General features: G+C 37.7%; 1 protein-coding gene across 1 annotated transcript in view; it reads right to left on the minus strand.

Annotated features, from left to right (window-relative positions):
* Nucleotides 1-473: 473 nt before the first annotated feature.
* Nucleotides 474-21443, minus strand: part of THOC1 (THO complex 1) — a 77586-nt gene continuing 56616 nt past the window's right edge. Inside the window, exons 12-21 of the mRNA XM_007935604.2 lie at nt 12779-12879; nt 11061-11127; nt 10813-10863; nt 10652-10722; nt 9962-10057; nt 9162-9227; nt 4850-4933; nt 2438-2585; nt 1506-1581; nt 474-769 (exon numbers count right to left, since the gene is read on the minus strand). Of these exons, the coding sequence (XP_007933795.1) occupies nt 474-769; nt 1506-1581; nt 2438-2585; nt 4850-4933; nt 9162-9227; nt 9962-10057; nt 10652-10722; nt 10813-10863; nt 11061-11127; nt 12779-12879 (1056 nt within the window). The remainder of the gene's footprint in view (nt 770-1505; nt 1582-2437; nt 2586-4849; nt 4934-9161; nt 9228-9961; nt 10058-10651; nt 10723-10812; nt 10864-11060; nt 11128-12778; nt 12880-21443) is intronic.

Below are 21443 nucleotides of genomic sequence, written 5' to 3' on the forward strand. Positions count from 1 at the left end.
TACGAGTGGTCTAGTGTTTGTTTGCTGATCCTCTTGCTTTAAAGCATAAATAAGAATAGAGCAGTCATATAGAGCAGTCATAGTGAATTAAAAATTTTAACAGCACATGAACTAATTCGGCAGTCATAGTGAGTTAAAAATTTTAACAGCATGTTATTCGGCACAGTATATCTAAGGAAGCATCCCCCTAAATCTTGCTTATTGAGATTTAATTTAGTGATCAGAAATGTATCTCTGTGGCCTTGAGGTCACTTAATTTTGGCTATTTTCCCAACCCTCTCCCCCAAACCCTGAGTTCATCATCAAGAGCCAATGTGTGTTCTGTTGTTCTTGGAGCACCAGCCAACTGTACAACAACTGTTATAAAAATGTTTATTGTTTACCAAAACCAGTGGACCTCTTATCAAATGCTGCTTGGTAAGAAAATCTTATCACAGTTTTAATAATAATAATAAAAAAAAAAAAAAAATAAGCTAACTATTTGTCTCATTGTCATTAGTTAGACTTTCTGCAAGGTCACTTAATCCAGACTTATTTAACGCATTAATGAGATTCTCAGGTGTTGCATGTATTCCCTCTTGATCTTGCCAGGCAACTAGCAGCTGCTTAGCTCTCATCTTCATGTCTTCACTGTCACCCTCAATCTGCCTTATTTCAGAGTCTTTCATTTCCAAGTAGGGAGCCAGAACCTTCCATTGTTCACCCAGCTTGTTGGCATATACCTCTATTTGTTCCCCTGTGACAGGTTTGTTTCGCCGAACATCAGGACCTATAAAACATAGGGAATGAAAGTTATATGCAAAATAAAAATGACATGCGCAATTCAAAAATACCACAGAACTGGAAACATATGGGGCCACTGAGATGAATCATAATCATCTTTACCAAAACCCCATTGCTGTTCAGTCAATTCTGATTTACAGTTACCCTAAAGATGGAGTAGAGTTGTCCCATGGGGTTTCTAAGGCTGTAATCTCTACAGGAGCATACTGCCACATCTTTCTCTTGCTGAGTGGCTGGTAGGTTTGGATATGGACCTTGGAATATGGTGCCACTAGGCTCCTGGTTACCTCTTTTAGTAAGCTTTATTTTAAAAATTCAAATAAACTTTTTATATTCTTCACTGGATGAATACTATGCTTATAAATTATGATCATTAGGAGATCAATAATCAAACCTAAAGCTGTTACCTCTATTATGAAAGGCTTCTTCCCTCTTGAAACTGGCTGCCCTCTCTACAGCTCTCCCCTCCAATATTTAATAGAGGTATGGGTGGCCTTCAAGTGCAAGTACTTTCCTTCCTTTTAAAATACCATCGTTTTCTAATTTTACTGCACAAAATGTATTTTTCAAGTTATTGTCAAGCAAGGTTTTTAATACTGCACTAAAAATGAGAAATAGAGATGGCAGAAGTTCAGAAGTAGATCACATTAAATAATGTATCTCTCAACAAAGAACACCTGTCTTCCAATTTTGTAAATAAGCCAAGAAAATTCAATTCTTACTTTCATTTTCCTTCAGTAAAGCATCATTATCTTCCTCATCTTCATCCTCACCAGTTTTTATTTCTTCAGAAGGAGGCTAAAAATGGAAAAGAATATAAGAGTGCCACCTTTTGAAATAAGATAAATGGGGATTTGTTTTTTTGTTTAGATACTGTGTTTGGGAGATTCAGGGTACTGGACCCATAATCTTACTCAGAGGGTGTTAAATATGAATGTCACGTAAGGATCACAAATGGGGATGGTCAATCTGGAGAAGGAGTGCCATTGGGGAAGAGCTGAGGGCTGGAAAAACTTCCCTTGCTCCCAACCTGCGAAGAAGGCAGGCAGTAAAAAGCATAGTAAGATGGCCTGCAAATGCCTAGTGTATTGTAACAACTGTCTAGAGAAGACTGGGGGAGTAACTGTGTCCTTAAAATTTTTTTTAGTAATTTTATTAGGTTTTCAGTACATAGTTTTTAGTCCTCCTAACTCCTCGGAAGGAAGGTTGGGCAATCCTACTTCCGTAGTGGTACTGCCTCGGAAACCCAAGGAGGGGTCGCTATGAGTCAGGGCCGACTTGACAGCAAACAACAACACCACCTTTCCTTAAAGAACAGATTGTAGAAAGATGGGTCATATTTATCTCATCTTTGATAAAAATAATGTAAGACACTGGAAAACAGGAAAAACATGTCTGAGTCTACAGAAGGACATCAGTTTATCCAAAATATTGTGGACTTGAGTTAAATACCATGCTGCAAATAAAATTATTAAAAGTTACTTATTTATATAAGTAACTGTAAGTGTATGCTCAAATGCATTTTCCCCCCATTGTAAAACACCGGGGTTTGTGCATCACTATTCTAAACTGTGAATTCAGCTCTTCACTCAATAATTTTAAAGAAGACAAATATCAACTGAAGGATATTAAAAAATTGATCTGTATTACTTACTGGTAATTCCTTGGCTAGCTTTATTACCATGTTTTCAAGATACTCCGGCAGACTTTTAAACTGCTGGTTGGTCGGCTGGAAGAAGTGAGGGCTTCGCCGTGCTAAAAGTCTCAGGGCTCGCCAGCCATAATTTGAATTGTTCACAGCCCTGTAAGAAACATTGTTACCTTCTATTAACACAGTTCTGCCATTTGAAATCTATAAGGTAAGTTGCTGAAGGTACCATTTTAAAAATTTTGATTCTATTCCTAAAAAACTCCTCAGTATGCAGCCCATTTATAATAGAAACCAAACAAATCCATAAATAATAGAAACTAGCTGAGTCCCAGGCAGTAAGGCTTATTATGTACAACAACAAAACTTAAAAGTTTTACACATATTTTACTTAAATTTTGAAGGTCAATTAATGCATGTCCATTACTGGCTAGAAGGTGTATGTGTGGTATCATCCATCTAATAAACTGCCAGAAATACATATATATGTATATATAACAACATGCACATGATGGTGAGTTGATAGCCACGAGTTTCAGAGTATTTTATAAATTCAACATTGAGCTTTGATCATGCTAATTTAACTCGTTAGTGTTTTTCTATTTGTGTAACACCTAACCAATAGCCAGCCAACAAAGTGTGCAGTGATGTCAAGAACAGAATCTATGGACTGTCCCCTAATAAAGCAAAGCAAAAACAGGTAATGTGCACAGTTCTCAACAGAAATCGGAGAAGTTCTAAAGGTACTGCTCTGAAAGCAGGCAAAACTGAAGAATTCAAAGCACAAATTTATTACATTTATGACTTGGCAAATCACCTGGCTGCCTCTCCCCAAAGACAATGACGACAAAGTTAATGCCGTACGATAAGGCTGTGCTTAAACAGTGTTCCTCTCTGACACATTTCTGTTTAAACACTTTGAATTGTCTAAGCATTTTCAAAATTTCCTAGCAAATAATACATATAAAAATTACTCTACATAGATCCATAGCATTTAAATTCAAACTATCACTCTAAGGACGAATCTACCTGGTCTTAGGTAAACAGTGATAAATCAAAATTCATTCAATTAGCACATACTGAGCTAGGCATCAGGAGTTGTGGATATACGTAGTTTATGAGCATCCTTAACGCTCGAGAAGTATAGCACTGTAGGTAAGAGCACAGCCTCTGGGGCCAGACTGATTTGCCTGGCTCTGCCATTTACTAGCTGTAAGATCTTCAGCAAACTGTTTAACCTCTGTGCCTCAGTCTCCTTAACTGTAAAATGGAGAGAAGAACAGTTTTTACTTTATAGGCAAAAGGAAGGTGCTTAGAGAGTACCTGGCACTATGTAGTAGGTGTGGTGCATGCGGGGAAGCAGCATCACTGATGAACACAGGTGTAAGACAGCTTCACTGATAGGATGAGAAATGAGGACCTGAGCTAGTTTAAGTGCTATGAAATAAAACAAGAATGCATTCAGGAATGTCTGTGGAAGGGGAGGAGCTGCTTAAGGTGGCTAGGGGAAGCTGCTCTGAGGCAACATTTGCAAAGATCTGGTGAGAGGGAGCCATGGAAAGATCTCGGGGGAATGGGGTTCTGAGCAAGGGGAACAGCAAGCACAAAGCTGAGGAACTGAACAGAAAGAGGGCCAGGGGAGTAAGAGGAGAGAGAACGGGAGAAGAAGAGACAGGGTTGGAGAGGTACGTATGGTTAGATCTTAGGTCAGGGTGAGGACTGTGTATTTCTTAATAGGCAGTCACTGGAAGAGTTTAAGCTGAATTTGAATTTAGTTTAAAGATCACTGGCTGTTGAACTGAGAATTGACCAAAGTTAGACTAGTTAAGACGGTCACAGGGAGACTATTTAGGAGGCAAAGGACACAGATAAAAAATAAGCAAAAGATAAGGAGCCAGCAATGGAGACAGATGGAGTGGGCAGTAGGAAAGGACAGTTTCATGAATGCCAAAAGAAGAAAACGTTAACCAACTGGCAAATACTGAGGTATCAAAGGAAAAAGGTTTTCAGTGACCTTGATAAGAGCTATTTCACACAGTGATGTGCTGGCAAAAACACACCATCTGGAATGGATGGAAGAGAGAGGAAGCTGCGGGAGAAAAGGCAGCAATCATAACTGTTGGGAAATACTCAAGCTTTAAAGGGGAGCAGAGAAAAGAGGTGACCATAATTGGAGGGAGATGTGGGAAGAAGGGAGTTATTTTTTAAACAAAAGTTGATACTAAGTCATGTTTGTAAGTTGATGGGCATTGTCCTTGGAATCAGTAAATAGTCTGTAAACTTGGTACATAAACTCACCTAAGAGGAAAAGCATTATTCTAACAACCATCTCCCTTAATAAGCTTTCTAGTATACACATAATTCCTAAGAAAAAATATAGGAAAAAATTAAACTTGGGTCATTAGAAACATTACTTACTTATATTCATTTTCAACCATGTTTTCAGGGTCTGCCTGTTCAATGGCTTCTTCAAAAAACTCCTCCAAAGTGGGCATGTATTCCCTGGGCATTACAAGGACAAACAGTGAAGGTCACATGTATTGATATAGATACATATAAAATGTTGGCTATAAAAGATTCTAATGTTACCGATAATTCAGTTGCAGCTAGATTATTTAAAACCAGAAACTCACTGCTGTCAATTTGATTTTGACTCATAGCGACCCCTCCTTGGGTTTCTGAAGCAGTGTCACTACGGAAGTAGATCATCCAACCCTCCTGAAGACTGGCTGGTGGGTTTGAACTGCCAGCCTTCTGGTTAGCAGTCAAATGCTTTAGGCACTACACCACCAGAGCTCCTTAGATTACTTAGGAACTCAGATTTTTAAGGAGGTAAATGACTCAAAACTAAACTCTCAAAAGGGGTTGCTGTTAGCTGTCAAGTTGGCTCATCTTAGAGAGCCCATGCACAACATAACAAAACGCTGCTCAGTTCTATGTCACTCCCATAATTGGTAACAACTGGACCATTGTGACCCACAGGGTTTTCATTGATCAATTTTTGGAAGATCATTAGGCCTTTGTTCCTAGTCTAAGTCTGATATACAATATTATTTACACTATATAATATACTATATAACACACATTACACACTATAATGAGTCTGGTGGTGCAGTGGTTAAGTGCTTGGCTGCTAGCTGAAAGGTCAGTGGCTTGAACCTACCAGTTGCTCCACAGGAGAAAGACATAGCAGTCTGCTTCCATAAAGATTTAGATCCTTGGAAACGCTATTAGGCAGTTCTACTCTGTCTTACAGAGCTGCTGAGTTGAATCAACTAGATGGCAGTGGATTTTGGTTCAATGTTATGAACATAATGTATGAATATGCTGCTGTTCAGAGGGCAGCCAGTGGTATATAGCACTTGAATTTCACCAGTAAACATGAAATTTTTACATCATGTCCATACCTATGGATTTTAATAAACAGACTATAATAAGATTTCAAGAGTTTAATATTTAGCTTTTTTCAACTTTGTTACTATGACTGCATGGTTGGTTTTTAACTTTCTTGAATTTGTTTTTAGAAATAAAGTTTTGATACAGAGTCAGGTGAATAAGTAAAATCCAAAGATCAGACTGGAAAAGACATCTTAGACTAAAACTAGACAAATGGGCTCTCTAGGTGGCGAGTGCCTGAGGCATTTGACTGCTAATCAGAAGGCTGGCAGTTCAAACCCACCAGCCACTCCTCAGAAGGAAAGTTGGGCAATCTACTTCCATAGTGATACTCCCTTGGAAACCCAAGCAGGGGTCACTATGAGTCAGAAAATGACTCGATGACAGTGAGTTTTTAGAGAAACATAAAGCACCAAATCTGGTGAGTTCCATCCCAATTGTTTTAACATGTAGTATTTTCATTTTCAGTTAGTTCTATGTTTTCTAATTTCTATTATGATTTCTTCTTTGATCCAAGAGTTATTTAGGAATGTTGTTGTTAGATGCTGTCGAGTTGGCTCTGACTCGCAGCAACCCCATGTACAAGAGAACAAAACACTGTCCAGTCTTGCACTAGCCTCACAATCCTTGCTATGCTTGAGCCCATTGCTGCAGCCACTATGTCAATCCATTTTATGGAGACCTGTCCCCTTTTTTGCTGACCCTCTACATTACTAAGCATGATAACTTTTCTCCAGGGACTGGTACCTTCTGACAACATGACCAAAGTAAGTGAGATGACGTCTGGGGATTCTTGCTTTTAAAAAGGAGCATGCTGACTACAGTTCTTCCAGGACAGAATTGTCCCTGGGTAGTACAAATGGTGAGGCACCAGCCTACTAACCACAGAGTGACAGTTCAAACCCACCGAGAACTGCCTTCCAAGAAAGGCCTGGCAATCTGCAAAACCCTGTGGAGCACAGTTCTACTCTGAAACACATGGGGTCTCCAGGAGTTGGGATCAACTTGATGGCAACTGGTATTTAGAAATACATGTTTTAAATTTGACAGTATTTTTGTAAGTTTTTGCTATTGTTGTATAACTTAATGAACTGTAGTCTTTATTAGATCAAGCCTGTTTAAATCTTAAAAGTTGTCTACCCAATTTATTAAACACTGAGAAAAATGTACAAAAATTCTACTAGATTGTGGATTGGTCAATTTCTTATTCTAATTCTGTTAATATTTTGAGACTACATTTTTAGCCAATAAAGTTTAGAACTTCGATATACTTCTGATGGATTTCTTTATGTCATGACTGTATTTTCATTTTTTTGCAATGACTATTTTTAATGATGTTTTTTCACTGTAAGACTTCTGCTATCAATATAACTGTCCATTGCATCATTTGTATTTTCAATTAGAATCACTCCTTCCTGTCATACACACCACTTTTAGCCAGTACATTGGGTCCACCTTTTAAAATAACCACCGACTACTACTTACTAGTTGTATACGGTGAATTCTCAGTGATGCTTATTCATGTTTAACACAGTCTTTGTGTAGCAACCCTTCTTGCAATTCTTTTTTTCTGGGTTCAGTTTTCTTCTGATGGCTGTGTTAATGAGGACTTTTTATGGTAAGGAGTTCCTGGGTCAGTGCAAATGGTTAATGCGTCTGGCTGATAACCCAAAAGTTGGTGGTTTGAGTCCATTCGGAGGTGTCTCAGAAGAAAGGCCTGGTGATTGATGTCTGAAAAATCACCCACTGAAAACCCTATGGAGCAGGGTTCTACTCTGACATAGATGGGTTGCTATGAGTTAGAACTGACACAATGTCAACTGGGCGAATTCTCAGTTTTACTCTGAAAATAATTTTCTCAATCGCACTTGACTGAATGACTGTTAAAACTTGTTACAGAATGCTGCTTTTATACTTTTCCTCAATACTATGAAGATATCCTTTCACTGTCTTCTGGTTTCTTTTGTTCTTAAAGTCTGCTGTCAGTCTAATCTTTCTATTTTTTGAATTTCTAAATTTTGACCTCCCTGTATTATTTGCTTAATAATTACTTCTTTAATCCATTAGTTATTTCTTTACCTCCTATTTATTTTAATGACTATATTTTCTTGTTTCTTTACTAACTTGTCTGCTGCTTTTTGACAGTGTCATGTTCCTTTCGTTCTCAACTCCTTCTTTTATGTCTTTAATTGTCTTAAATATACTTATTTTACAGACTTTATCTGATGGTTTTATTATCCAAAGTAGGAATGAAACTTATGTTGCTTGTCCTGTCTGCTGATTCTTACTCTTGTTTTTTCCTTAACTGTTCTGTAATTCTGGATGGTGGATTATCTTTAGAAATTTATCTTTAATAATCTCGTATGACCTAGGTTGAGCCTGATTTCCAGAGAGTTTAATATTGCCAAGCTGAGGCTTTATATGTTACTATCTTAACTTGAATGGGCAATGGTGGTTCAGTGGTAGAATTCTCACCTTCCATGAAGGATGACCCAGGTTCAGTTCTCAGTCAGTGTGCCTAAAGCGCAGCCACCATTCGTCTGTGGAGGACAGCATATAGCTATGATGCTGAACAGCTTTCAGCACAGCTCCCAGACTAAGACTAGGAAAAAAGTCCCGTTGATCTTCCAAAAATCTGCTGATGACAACTCTGATAACAGTCCAGTCCCACTGTGCGTGGGGCTGCCATGAATTGGAGCCAATTTGATGGCAGCTTACAACTTGAGGGTCTCTTCATAGTGCTGGTAGCATAAATTCAAACTGGGAGAGTGTATGACAGCAGACTTGTGGTTACAATTTTTCAGGGAATATTTTTCCGTTTCTACCCAAAGCCAAGGTAGAAATAAAGAAGCTTCCTCATTCCCTTGTGCTGAACATACTTGATTTTTTTCCCATTGGTTTACCCTTTCTTCACACATAATACGTTGCTCCAAGGGTCTCAGCTTTCTTCAGGGAAAGTCAATTACAACTTCTTGACCCCAATGCCTTATGTTCTGTCCTTCTGTGGCTGGTGAAAAGCCCAGCTTCCTGGTTCCCAAGACTGGGAATCATCCGCATTGACTGCTCCCTAATACAAGCCACCACAACATGAGTTCACAGGATTGCTATTCTGGTTTTATTTCCCTTTTCTATTTTCAGCTCTTATTTTCTCTAATTTCTAAAATTATTTCATCAGCACATCCAGTGTTTTAATAGTGTGAAGCCATATTCTGCTGTGCCAAAAATCAACCACAGTAAACTCTTGAATTCATAGCTAAGAAAAAGGCTCCTTTCCACTCTACTTCATTTTTGAGTAAAGTTAAGACATCATTTGAAAAAGGTATTGTAAACTTGCCTTGACTCTGATTTACAGGCTTCCATATTATCAGGACAGAGATTCCAAAGTCTGGTTAGCTCCTCACTATAAAACAGACAGACAGACTAAATAAATAAATGTACATGGCCACCATCCTCATATGCCTTAAAACTGTAATAGAAAAACAATGTAAATGAACAATGGATTTTTGGGTGGTGATGATATGAATTTTATTCTTCTTCACAATTTTTAGTATTCAATTACTCAAAATACTCAAGCATAGTAAAAGGCAATGAATGGATAACTAGAAAGTGGTATTATAGTACCTTGCTATTACCAGCAGTGAGCTAGATCTATTTAAACAATACAATTCTATTGTCTGGGACAGAGAGAATATGACCTAGCCTGTTGTTGTTATGTGCCGTGGAGTTGGACCTGACTCATAGCGACCCCTCCTTGGGTTGCTGAGGAAGTATCACTATGGAAGTAGATTGCCCCATCTTCCTTCCGAGGAGTGGCTGGTGGGTTTGAACAACCAGCCTTCTGCTTAGCAGTCAAGTGCCTTAGGCACTACGCTACCAGAGCTCCTATGACATAGCCTAGAGCCATGGATTTAGGAAGCCGAAGACAAAAACGAAAGTTTGTAACTAGTTGCATGAACTCTCATAATACACAATATAAGTCGATAGGATGTAGTTTGCTTTAGTCATCTATGTACGTATGAAAATATAAATTCCTATTATGTTTGGATATGAAAAACTGGAGCAGTCTTATAGTTAACATCTCCAAAATATTAAAGTAACTAGTAACATCCCATATAAGTTACCAAGTTAACCTACTTTCCCATCAGAATTTTTTTGTTGGGTCCTTTCCCTAGGAAGTCCTCTGGTGCTGTTCTCTTCCGTACAATTCTTGTAGGCTTGGAATCTGATGTTCTGTGGTAAACAAAAACTTAGATTAATTTTGGAATTTCAAAGGGAAGAGTGTTTGATGTGAAAGAAAATTTAGTTACTGTTTTCTCCCTAAAGAGGAATAGAAGCAGCTCTGGTAACTAGGGGGTTAAATGTTCGGCTTCTAGCCAAAAGATCAGTGTTTTGAACCTACCAGCCACTCTGTGGGAGAAAGATATGGCCGTCTGTTTACATGAAGATCACAGCCTTGGAAACACTAAAAGGCAGTTCTACTCTGCCCTATAGTGTCACTATGAGTTGGAATGGACTTAGCAGCAATGGGTGAAGAAGATAAAAGTTTCGTAACAGAGAAGTCATCAAGTATAAGACAAAATACCATACAATGGGGTAAATTACAAGTATAGGATTCTTTTCAATAATTGAAAATAGATCAGTTTGTTCTAGGAAGTGAATGACAAATTTGAGGTAAAAAAATTCAAATAGAAGTAAATCAAAGTGGTTATGTTCTTACAAAGTTCAACTTACATTTTTTATATGAACTGTAAATAAAATGTAAAATTGTGTTAAACTGTATTTTAAATGCCTTTTTCATGTTTCTTGTGATGAGTATATATTTACCTTTCTTTCACAAAACTGGGACAACCTTCATTTTTCCATGAGTTCCAGTTTTCTTCAGTGTTTAATATATGCTGGGGAAAAACACAGAAATTACACTGCATAACAGTAGGTCTTTGAAGTTCTATTTGGTGCTAAAAAGACTGTAAATATAAAACACCTACCTCTACCATCTTTGAAAATCTTTCTCCATCAGGGGGGTTTTCAGATAGTAGCTGTGATTAGAAAGAATATACTAAGCTTTCAACAACTTTCTGCATCATAGGAGTGGGTTGTAGGCAGAGAACCAAGAGGTGTTTGTGGTCTTGTACCTGAGCTTAACTTTATCCTTATTTTCCTATTTGGGGCTGAAACAAAGAAAATTCTAAATTTCCATTTTTTTCAATCACGGGTTGTCACGTGTTGAACTTACTTGATAGACTGATTTTGTAGTATCTTCAATCCACAGTGACTGCTCATCAGTTAAGACATAATTTGAACTAGGAAACAAAGCAAGAAAAGTATGCTTGAGTTACAGTAACGTATGTTCAATTTTAAGATTCATATGTTGTTGCTGTTGTTATGTGCCGTTGAGTCGGACCCAACGCATAGCGACCCCTTCTTGGGTTTCCGAGGCGGTATCAGTACAGAAGTAGATCGCCCAACCTTCCTTCCGAGGAGTAGCTGGTGGGTTTGAACCACCAGCCTTCTGGTTAGCAGTCAGGTGCTTTAGGCACTATGCCACCAGAGCTCCCAAGGTTAATATATTGCCTTACAAAGGCACAAGCATGTAACATGTAAGTTAGCCATACTGGAAGCAGTGCCAAAAATTTACCAAGACAAGAACAGTCACAAATGAAAGGATTATAAGAGAAGATTCTTGCACTTTATCCTTAAGGCAAGAGGGAGAAAAGAACAGTCAATCTGATTAGAAACAGCAAGAAATGTTCCCTAAAATAAGTATAATGTGAGATTGTAACCTGTGCAACAATAGTAACATATTCCTATACATCACACATTTTCTTACATATTACAGACAAAGCATGCTACAGTCCTTTACAACTCATTCAGAATACAATGAAAGGAGAAAAAAAGCCAAAACGCCTGAACGCAGAACTAAACTGCTAACAAAACACCAAACCAAATCTGTTGCTGCCAAGATCATTCTGACTCACGGCAACCCCATTTGTCACAGAGTAAATTGCTCCATTTGTTGTTGTTGTTGTTGTTTGCCGTCGAGTCAGCCCCGACTCATAGCGACCCCTCCTTGGGTTTCCGAGGCAGTATCACTACGGAAGTAGGATTGCCCAACCTTCCTTCCGAGGAGTGGCTGGTGGGTTCCACAGCTGCCATTAATTAAACTCTTACTGTACACTAGCTGCTTTATGGCCATTCAGTAAATACCAACAGACTACCATATGCCAAAACCTGAGCAGATTAAGAGGAGGCTAAATGATTTGCCCAAGGTCACAAAGCTTGAATTCAAACGTAGGTCCGACTCCAAAGTTCTTGATCTTTCTACTATGCTGTATCAAAGTTCCAAAATAGAAAGGTTTGAGTGCTTACAACATGTTACCTTAAAATAACAAACCTGAAAGGCTGAAATGCAGCTAGTAAGTGATAAAATTGGAATTCAAAACAAGCAGGCAGTAAAGCCACATCCTTTACATAATTAATATTGCTTTGGATACTTCACAAAAATGCCATCTAGTACTAGTGAACTCTACTTCATTACAGATGAAAAGCCAAAAAACCAAACTCACTGCCATCGAGTCAGTTCTGACTCACAGCAATCCCTCCTCGGTTTTCTGAGCCAGTATCTCTACGGAAGTACATCGCCCAAACTTCCTTCTGAGGAGTGCCTGGTGGGTTTGAACTGCTGGCCTTCTGGTTAGCAGTCAAATGCCTTAGGCACTAGGAAATGGTTTGTGCCATAGCTGGAGGTAGTTTGACAGCAGTAAGAACCTGATTGGGTGTTGTGATACCCAAAGAAATGGAAACTCCTCTGTTCATCTATTACCTCTAACAACAGCCCCCAATTAGCTATCTGCTATAAAAGAAATGTCTTAAGAGATACAGCCCAACACATAAGATACAACAATTAGCAAGCCTTCTCTTGCTGTTTATCACTTATGGGCCACATTAACTTACCTTTTGAATTTGACCTGCCCTTTGAGATATTGGAATAAAATGAGATACTGCAACAGGATGTGTCGACGAAAGTTACTGTCACTCAGTTGTAAATCCATCAGCTACTCAAAAAAATAAGCACACACATACACAAAGAAAAAAAAAAAAAAAAAAAAAAAACCCACATTAACATCAAGTTTTGTCTATAGGTACAGGTTATCCAACGACAGAAATGGAAGATTCCGATTCAATTCAAAAAACATTTGCTGAAAGCTTATTGCATGTGAGGCATTAATTAAAAAATCCAAGGGTAGAGTAGCAAAGGCTTCATTTTGAATTCTTGACCATTTTATGCATGAGAAATTTATGTTGGTAGGTAACAATACTGTTTCTGTAGTCCTAAGATGAGGATAAAACATGGCAGAAGAAGAATATGGCTGTCACTTTCCTACATATAAAGAAATCATGGCTAAAAAGAGGTTCACATGGATACAAACAGCACAGCAGTAAGGAGTGTCACTCATTTTATAGCACTACAAAATGCCTGCAACAGAGCTGGTGCTCTTAACAAATAAATGAAAAAGAATTAGAAGAATGTAACAATCTGTGAATTACAGACATTTTTAAGATTTTAGAGAAAACTGGATTATATTTGTATCATTAAAGAATTGGAATTAGAAAAGATGTGAAGGCCATTTATGAGGAATTTGTTCAACAACCCTGCCATCTTGATGGCTTTACTATCAGAATAATTTCCAGTGATGAGGCCAGTCATTCTGTCTGTCTAGTTCTGAAAGGAAAGCTGAAGTCAGTATCAACAAACTCATACTGGTCCTGTCTTTACCACTCAGCAACCTGGGAAGGTTCTTCCTATAAATGAATAACCAGTAAGACACCCGAGAGCCCTAAGGATTGGTTTTTGCTTCAGTGTCCCAAGTTCCTTTGGTTGGGTTTCCTGCTTTATGATTCTGCTACTAATGCAGCCTAACACTGGCCATTTTACTCACTAGAAAACTTTTCCACACTGCTGACTGTGAAAACAAATCCCATGTCATCTTCTTTTTAAAAAATCTGACTGGTCTTCTAGTGGGGCATTCCTCACTTTTAGGAATTAAATATTTGATTCTGCTATTTATCATACTGATGATGTCATTTCCAAGTGAGGCATTTGAACAGCATACCACCAATCTTACCTACTCTAATTGCTGGTGACTACTGTACCCACCAGGAGCTCTGGTGGCATAGTGCCTAAGGCATCTGTTAACCAGAAGGCTGGCGGTTCACCAGCCATTCCTTGGAAGAAGACTGGACAATCTACTTCTGTAGAGATACTGCCTCAGAAACCCAAGGAGGGGTTGCTATGAGTCAAATCAACTCAACAACCAGAGCTCTGGTGGCACTGTGGTCAAAGTATTGGGCTGCTAACCAAAAAGTCGGTGGCTCGAACCTAACACCTGCTACAGTGGAGAAAGATGAGGCAGTCTACTTCTGTAAAGATTTACAGCCTTGGAAACCCTCTACAGCAGTTCCACTGTCCTACAGGGTCACTATGAGTTGGAATCAACTTGACAGCAGTAGGTGCTGTCCCTACCTAGCTCTCCCTTCCTTGACCTCCACTTCTATGATCTTCATGTTCCCTCTACTTTGGCCACACACTCATAGCCACAAGCTAGACCTTGTTATCATTCAAAACTGCTTTAGCACTGAAATTTTTAATTCAAATACTACCTCACAACAATCTCCTATCCTTTCAGGGCTACCACTCATTTGCTCCCAATAATACTGAGTATTTGGACCATATTGAGATCACAAGTCTACTGAACACTCTATTTTCGGCTTATCCATTAGTCCCATGCTATCTTTACTATAATCTTATTTTAGTCTAAACTATTTTCTTGGCTACTTCCTCAATATACTTGTTGTACACTTTTGTCACATTTCATGGGCAAAATCCCAATTCTGTTCCTATTTTCACCATTTTCTTCATAAAGATTATTCCTAGGTGTCATGTAAATGTCACTGCTATTGCAAATAATATTTTATAATTTTTTACTGACTTATAGGAACATTATTGATGTTTCTCTTGTAACCTTGCTAAAGTCTCTCTAGTTTGTTGGTTCTCTTGGATTTTCTTTGTAGACAATTCTGTTGTCTTCAAACAGGGATAGTGTGCGATCTAGTCCCTCCAATAGTTTTAAGTTTTTTTCTTTCTTATTGAAATGGCTAGGTCCTTCAGTACTGTTGAACAGAGATATGATTAGGATACATCCATGTTCTTAAATTTAATGGAAATACTTTTAAAACTCTGATCAGAATGTATGATGTTTGCCACAGAGTTTTTTAACAATCTCCTTTATCAACTTAGAGAAAATTTCCTGCTACTACTCTGAGTTATATTTTTATAATGAGCATCAGATTTTATTGAGAGAATTTTCTTTGCTGTAATTAAGAAGATCATATACAGTGAGTACAGAGATGGATGGAGCTGCAGACTGTGAGTTACTCTGATGGCATCAATAGTCTGAATATTTCCAAGTGGTGTTGGGACCTGAGAAATGACCTAAAGATCACCCGATAGCCAAGGGCTGCAGGGACGACTGCACTGGTGGCCTATGATTAGGAAGGAAAAGAGCAAGGAGGGACACAACCTGGGCTGTGGACTTTCAGGCGCCCGGAGGGAGCAGCTACTTTGATTGTTTATAAGCGGTGGCCATTTTGGGTATTTAAAGTGACAGCATTCTCATTCGGATTCCAGGGACCTAAGAATAGGCTTAATTTGCCAAGGGAGGCAGAGACATATGGGAGGCTGAGACATATGGGAGGCTGACAATGGGAAAGGAAAAAGGTGGTGCATTTGTAAGTGCTGCCAATTAGTGAATAGAGAGCACAGTACCCTGCTGACTTAGGTAACATCCAAAGAAAACAAAAATCTTGGGCAAGTCACTCCAACATACAATCACCAATTAAATATAAACAGAAAAACATCACAACGTCTGAGAGACAACAGAGCATCACAGTCTACACAACGAAGCGAGATAAAGCAAGAGAGACAGGGGATAAGGATACAGACCCAGGCCACATCCCTGAGGAAAAAGCAGCATTGGAACTCCCTGATAAGGAATTCAAAAGAATTATATTTAGGTATCTTCAATGTGACAGAGAGATCAAAGAAAACACTGACAAAACTGAAAACACAGAGAAAACCCTAGAACAATTTCGACAGACAAGAACAAAATGACAAAATAAATGAAAAATTAGAAATGATACAAAATCTACAGATAGTAACCCAGAAGATTAATACCAAGTTTTCCGAAACAGATAACACATTGAATGGGCAAAAGGTTTAGAACTGAATCAATGGAAAACAGAATTAGTGAGACAGAAGACAAATACCTGTATACTTCTTTGGAAAGGCATCAATCAGAAAAAAGATCAAAACAAAATGAAGAAAGCCTAAGATTCATGTGGGATACCATCAAAAGGAATAACCTATGTGTAATCAGAATTCCAGAACAGGAAGAGACAAATAAAACCACAGAGAAAATTGTCAAAGATTTGTTAGAAGAGAATTTCCCTGTTATGATGAAAGATGAGAATGTATCCATTCAAGAAGTCCAATGAACCCCAAACACGACAGACCCCAAAAGAAAATCACTAAGACCTATCATCATCAAACTCACCAAAACATAAGACAAAGAAAGCATCTTGAAAGCAGCATGGGAAAAACAAAAAGTTACCTACAAGGGGCAACCAATAAGACTAAGCCTGGATTTCTTGGCAGAAACCATGCAGGCATGAAGGCAATGGGATGGTATATATAAAATTTTGAAAGAAAAAAAAATTCCAACCAAGAATTATATACCCAGTAAAACTGTTCCTCAAATATGATGGTGAAATTAGGACATTTCCAGATAAGCAGAAGTTAAGGGAATTTGTTAAAACCAGACCAACCTTACAAGAAAAGCTAAAGGGAGTCTTTTGGACAGAGAACCAACAACAGCAAACAAAAACCGACCACTAACGTACATGATGACATAATCCAGAAAACAACCCAGTTATGGGAGTATCCAAAGTAAATAAGCCTACAAGGCTGTAAAGAGGGAACCAGAGACATCAACTGACAAATGAGTACAACTACAAACCAAAAAGAGGGAAAAAATTGTGTAGTTACAAACTTCTAAATGGTAGAGAAGTCCAGACAACTGCAACACAGAATGGACTGTTCAAAACTTAGGAAGAAAATTATAAATCACAGGGTAACTCAAAGAAAAATGATAAACTTTCACATCTAAATAAAAAAAAAGGACCAACACAAATGTTTAGCAAATACTAAAACAATAGCAATGAAGGAAGTGATAACACAATTCATAAATAAAACAAGTTCAGCACAGAAAATTATATGGAATAACATCAGTAACACCACAGAAACACACATAACAATGACAGCAACCAATTCATACTTGTCAATAATTACACTGTCAATGGATTAAATGTACCATTCAAGAGACAGAGTTGCAGACTGGATAAGAAAATATGACCCATTAATATGCTGTCTACAAGAGACACACTAGCGAGAAAGACAAAAATAGAATAAAAATCAAAGGCTGGAAAAAGATATATCAAGCAAATGGCAACCAAAAAAGAGCAAAAGGAAATATTAATTTCTGATCAAATTGACTTTAAGACAAAAAACACCATAACAGACAAAGAAGGACATTATGTAATGATTAAAGGATTGACTGAACAAGAAAACAACATTTATGCACCCAATGAAAGAGCCCCAAAATACACAAACCAAACTCTAACAGAACTGAAAGGACAAACAAATGACTCCACAGTCAGAGTAGAAGACTTTAATACACCACTTTCAATCACAGAACTAGAAAGAAATGCAACAAAGACAAAGAAGAACTCAACAATATAATCCAGCAACTTGACATAGGTATCTACAGAGCACTTCACCCAACAACAACAACACAATATACATTCTTTTCCAGTGCATATGGAACATTCTCCAGCATAGACCATATGGTGGGCCACAAAGCAAGCCTCAATAAATTTAAAAATATTGAAATACTGCAAAGCATCTTCTTAGGTAACAATGCTGTAAAATTAGAAATCAACAATAGGAAGATAAACAGAAGAACCAACACGTGGGAATTGAATAACACCCTCCTTGAAAATGACTGGGTAATAGAAGAAATAAAAAATGAAACTATACCTTGCATCGAATGAGAATAGAAACACAACATATCAAAATCTTTGTGACACAGCAAAAGCAGTGACTAGAGGCCAATTTATAGCAATAAATGCACACATCAAAAGAGAAAAAAAAAACAACAAAAAAACCCCCCACCAAATCAGCACCTTAACCTAGTATCTCCAACAATTAGAAAAAGAGCAGCAAAAAAAGCCTACTCACCAGAAGAAATAAAAAAGATTCAAGCAAAAAATAAATGAAACACAAAATAGAAAGACAACAGAAAAAAAAACAAGACTAGAAGTTGGTTCTTTGAAAAGATTAGTAAAATAAAGAAGTTGCCAACACAAAAAAGTCCTGGCCCAGAGGGTCTCACTGGCGAATTCTACTGAATGTTCAGAGAAGAACTGACACCAATCCTACTCCAGAACATAGAAAAGGATGGAATCCTACCAAATTCATTTTATGAAGCAAGCATAACCTTGATACTAAAACCAGGCAAGACATCACTAAAAAGGAAAACTACACCAATATCCCTCATGAATATAGACGCAAAAATCTTCAACAAAATACTAGCCATAGACTCCAACAACATATCAAAAAAATAATACATTATGACCCAGTGGGATTCATACCAGGTGTGCAAGGATGGATGGTTCAACATTAGAAAAACAATCAACATCATCCATCACATATATAAGGGGAAAGAACCACATGATCATATCAATCAATGCACAAAAGGCATTTGATAAAATCAAACACCCTTTCCTGATAGAAACTCTCAGCAAAATCAGAATAGAAGGGAAATTCCACAACATCATAAAGCAAAACCAACAGCCAACATTATTCTCAATGGAGAGACTGAAACCATTCCTCTTGCAAATAGGAACCATACAAAAGGATGTTCTCTATCACCACTTCTATTCAACATTCTATAGAAGTCCTAGCCAAGGCAAGAAGGCACAAAAGGGAAATCAAAGGCATCCAAATTGGTAAGGAAGAAGTCAAACTATCCCTATTTGCTGATCATATAATTCTATACATAGAAAACCCAAGTTGTTGTTGTTATGTACCGTTGAGTCGGATCTGAATGGTAGCGACCCCTCCTTGGGTTTCCGAGGAGGTATCACTACGGAAGCAGATTGCCCAACTTTCCTTCCGAGGAGCAGCTGGTGGGTTTGAACTGCCAGCCTTCTGGTTAGCAGTCAAGTGCCTTATGCACTATGCTACCAGAGCTCCCAGAAAACCCAAGAGACTCGAGACTCAGTAAAAAACTACTGGAACTAATTGAGAGATTTAGCATAGTGGTGGGATGCAAGATCAACATCCAAAAATCAGTTGGATTCCTATACACCAGCAAAGAGATTGCTGAAAAGGAAATAAGGAAATCAATGGCACTTACAAAAGCTACCAAAAAAATAAAATAGTTGGGAATACATCTCACAAAAAACACCTGTACAAAGAAAACTACAAATCACTACGCCAAGAAACTGTAAGAGATCTACATAAATGGAAGAACACACCAGGCTCATAGACAGGAAGACTGAACATCGTGAAAATGTCAATACTACCCAAAGCAATCTATACATTCAATGCAATCCCAACCAGATCTCATCAGTATTCTTTAAGGATATGGAAAAACCAATCACTAATTTTGTATTGGAAAGGAAAGAGACCCCGAATAAGCAAAGCACTATTGAAGAAGAATAAAATAGGAGGCCTCATACTCCCGGATCTCAAAATATACAGTAACAGTAGTCAAAACAGCAAGGTACTGGTACGATGACAGACACATAGATAAATGGAACAGAATTGAGAACCCAGAAATAGATCCATAAACATATGGTCAGCTGATTTCTGACAAAGGGCTGAAATCCATTAAATGGGCAAGAGGTGGTCTCTTTAACAAATGGTGCCAGCAAAACTGGCTATCCATTTGCAGAAAAATGAAACAAGACCTGTACCTCACACCATACACAAAAACTAACTCCAGATGGATCAAAAACTTAAATGTGAAACCTAAAACTATGAAATTTCTCAAGTAAAAAATAAGGGCAAATTTAGGGGCCTTCATTTATGGCATAAATAGACTGTCAAGCATTATCCAAAATGCACAAACAGCTTAAGATTAAATAGATGAATGGGACCTTCTAAAAATGAAATTTTTATGTACTTCAAAAGACTTCTCCAAAAGAGTCAAAAAGGAACCTACAGATTGGGAAAAATATTCAGCAATGACATATCTGACAAGGGACTTATCTCTAGAATTCACAGAAAACTCTAACACCTCAACAACAAAATGATTAACAATCCAATTGAAAAATGGGCAGAAGACATGAATAGACACTTCACCAAAGAGGATATTCAGGCAGCCAACAAATACATGAAAAAATGCTCACAATCATTAGCCATCACAGAGATGCAAATCAAAACAATGAGATACCATTTCATACCAGCACCAATGGCAAAGTTCATCAAGACAGAAAATAACAAATGCTGGCGAGGATCTGGAGAGATTGGGACTCTCATACACTGCTGGTGATACAGAAGATATAACCACTGTGGAAAACAGTATGGTGATTCCTTAAAAAGCTGAAATTAGAAATACCATTTGACCCAGCAATCCCATTACTAGGTATATATACTAAAAAAGTGAGAGCCAGGACAAGAACAGATATATGCACACCCATGTTCATTGTAGCACTATTTACAATAGCAAAATGATGGAAACAACCTACGTGTCCATTAACAGAAAAATGGATAACCAAACTACGGTACACATACACAATGGAATGAATACTATACAACACTAAAGAATAATGTAGAATCAGTAAAACACCGCATAACATGGACAAACTTGGAGGACATTCTGCTGAGTGAAATAAGTCAATCATAGAAGGACAAATATAGTATTAGTTCATTATTGTAAAAAGTCAAGGAAAGGAAACTTTCTTTGTTGGGTACCAGGGGTGGGAAGGAACACTGCAAAAAAAAAAGAAGTCCATTGACCCATGTCACTTTAGTTTTGTGTATTTCACTGTACATAAATTATATTTCAATAAAATGTATTTTAAAAAATAAGTGAATTTGATATAGACACTTGTTATATTTCTGGATTCTTTTTAAAAGTTATATTAATCTCATATAATGACCTGGGTTGCTTTTCTTCTTTTCAAATCTCTGATAAAATGTGCCTAAAACTCTCTGGGATGGACATCATTTAAAAGGTGTCATTATGATCACTGTTTCTTTCACTATTATTCATTCACTCAGGTTTTTCATTTGTGACTCTAGTTTGTTAACTACATGTTTCTCCAAAATTACCATTTCACTAAATCTTAAACATTTTTAGCAAACATTGTTCAGATTATATACTCTCATATATTTAAAAAGAATAGTATTTTTCAGGGAGCTCTGGTAGCATAGTGGCTAAGACACTTGCCTGCTAACCAGACGGCTGGCGGTTCAAACCCACCAGCCACTCCT

Source organism: Orycteropus afer, unplaced genomic scaffold (assembly GCF_000298275.1).
Source record: "Orycteropus afer afer isolate SDZICR_OR568_19922 unplaced genomic scaffold, OryAfe1.0 scaffold00030, whole genome shotgun sequence".
Taxonomy (NCBI): domain Eukaryota; kingdom Metazoa; phylum Chordata; class Mammalia; order Tubulidentata; family Orycteropodidae; genus Orycteropus; species Orycteropus afer.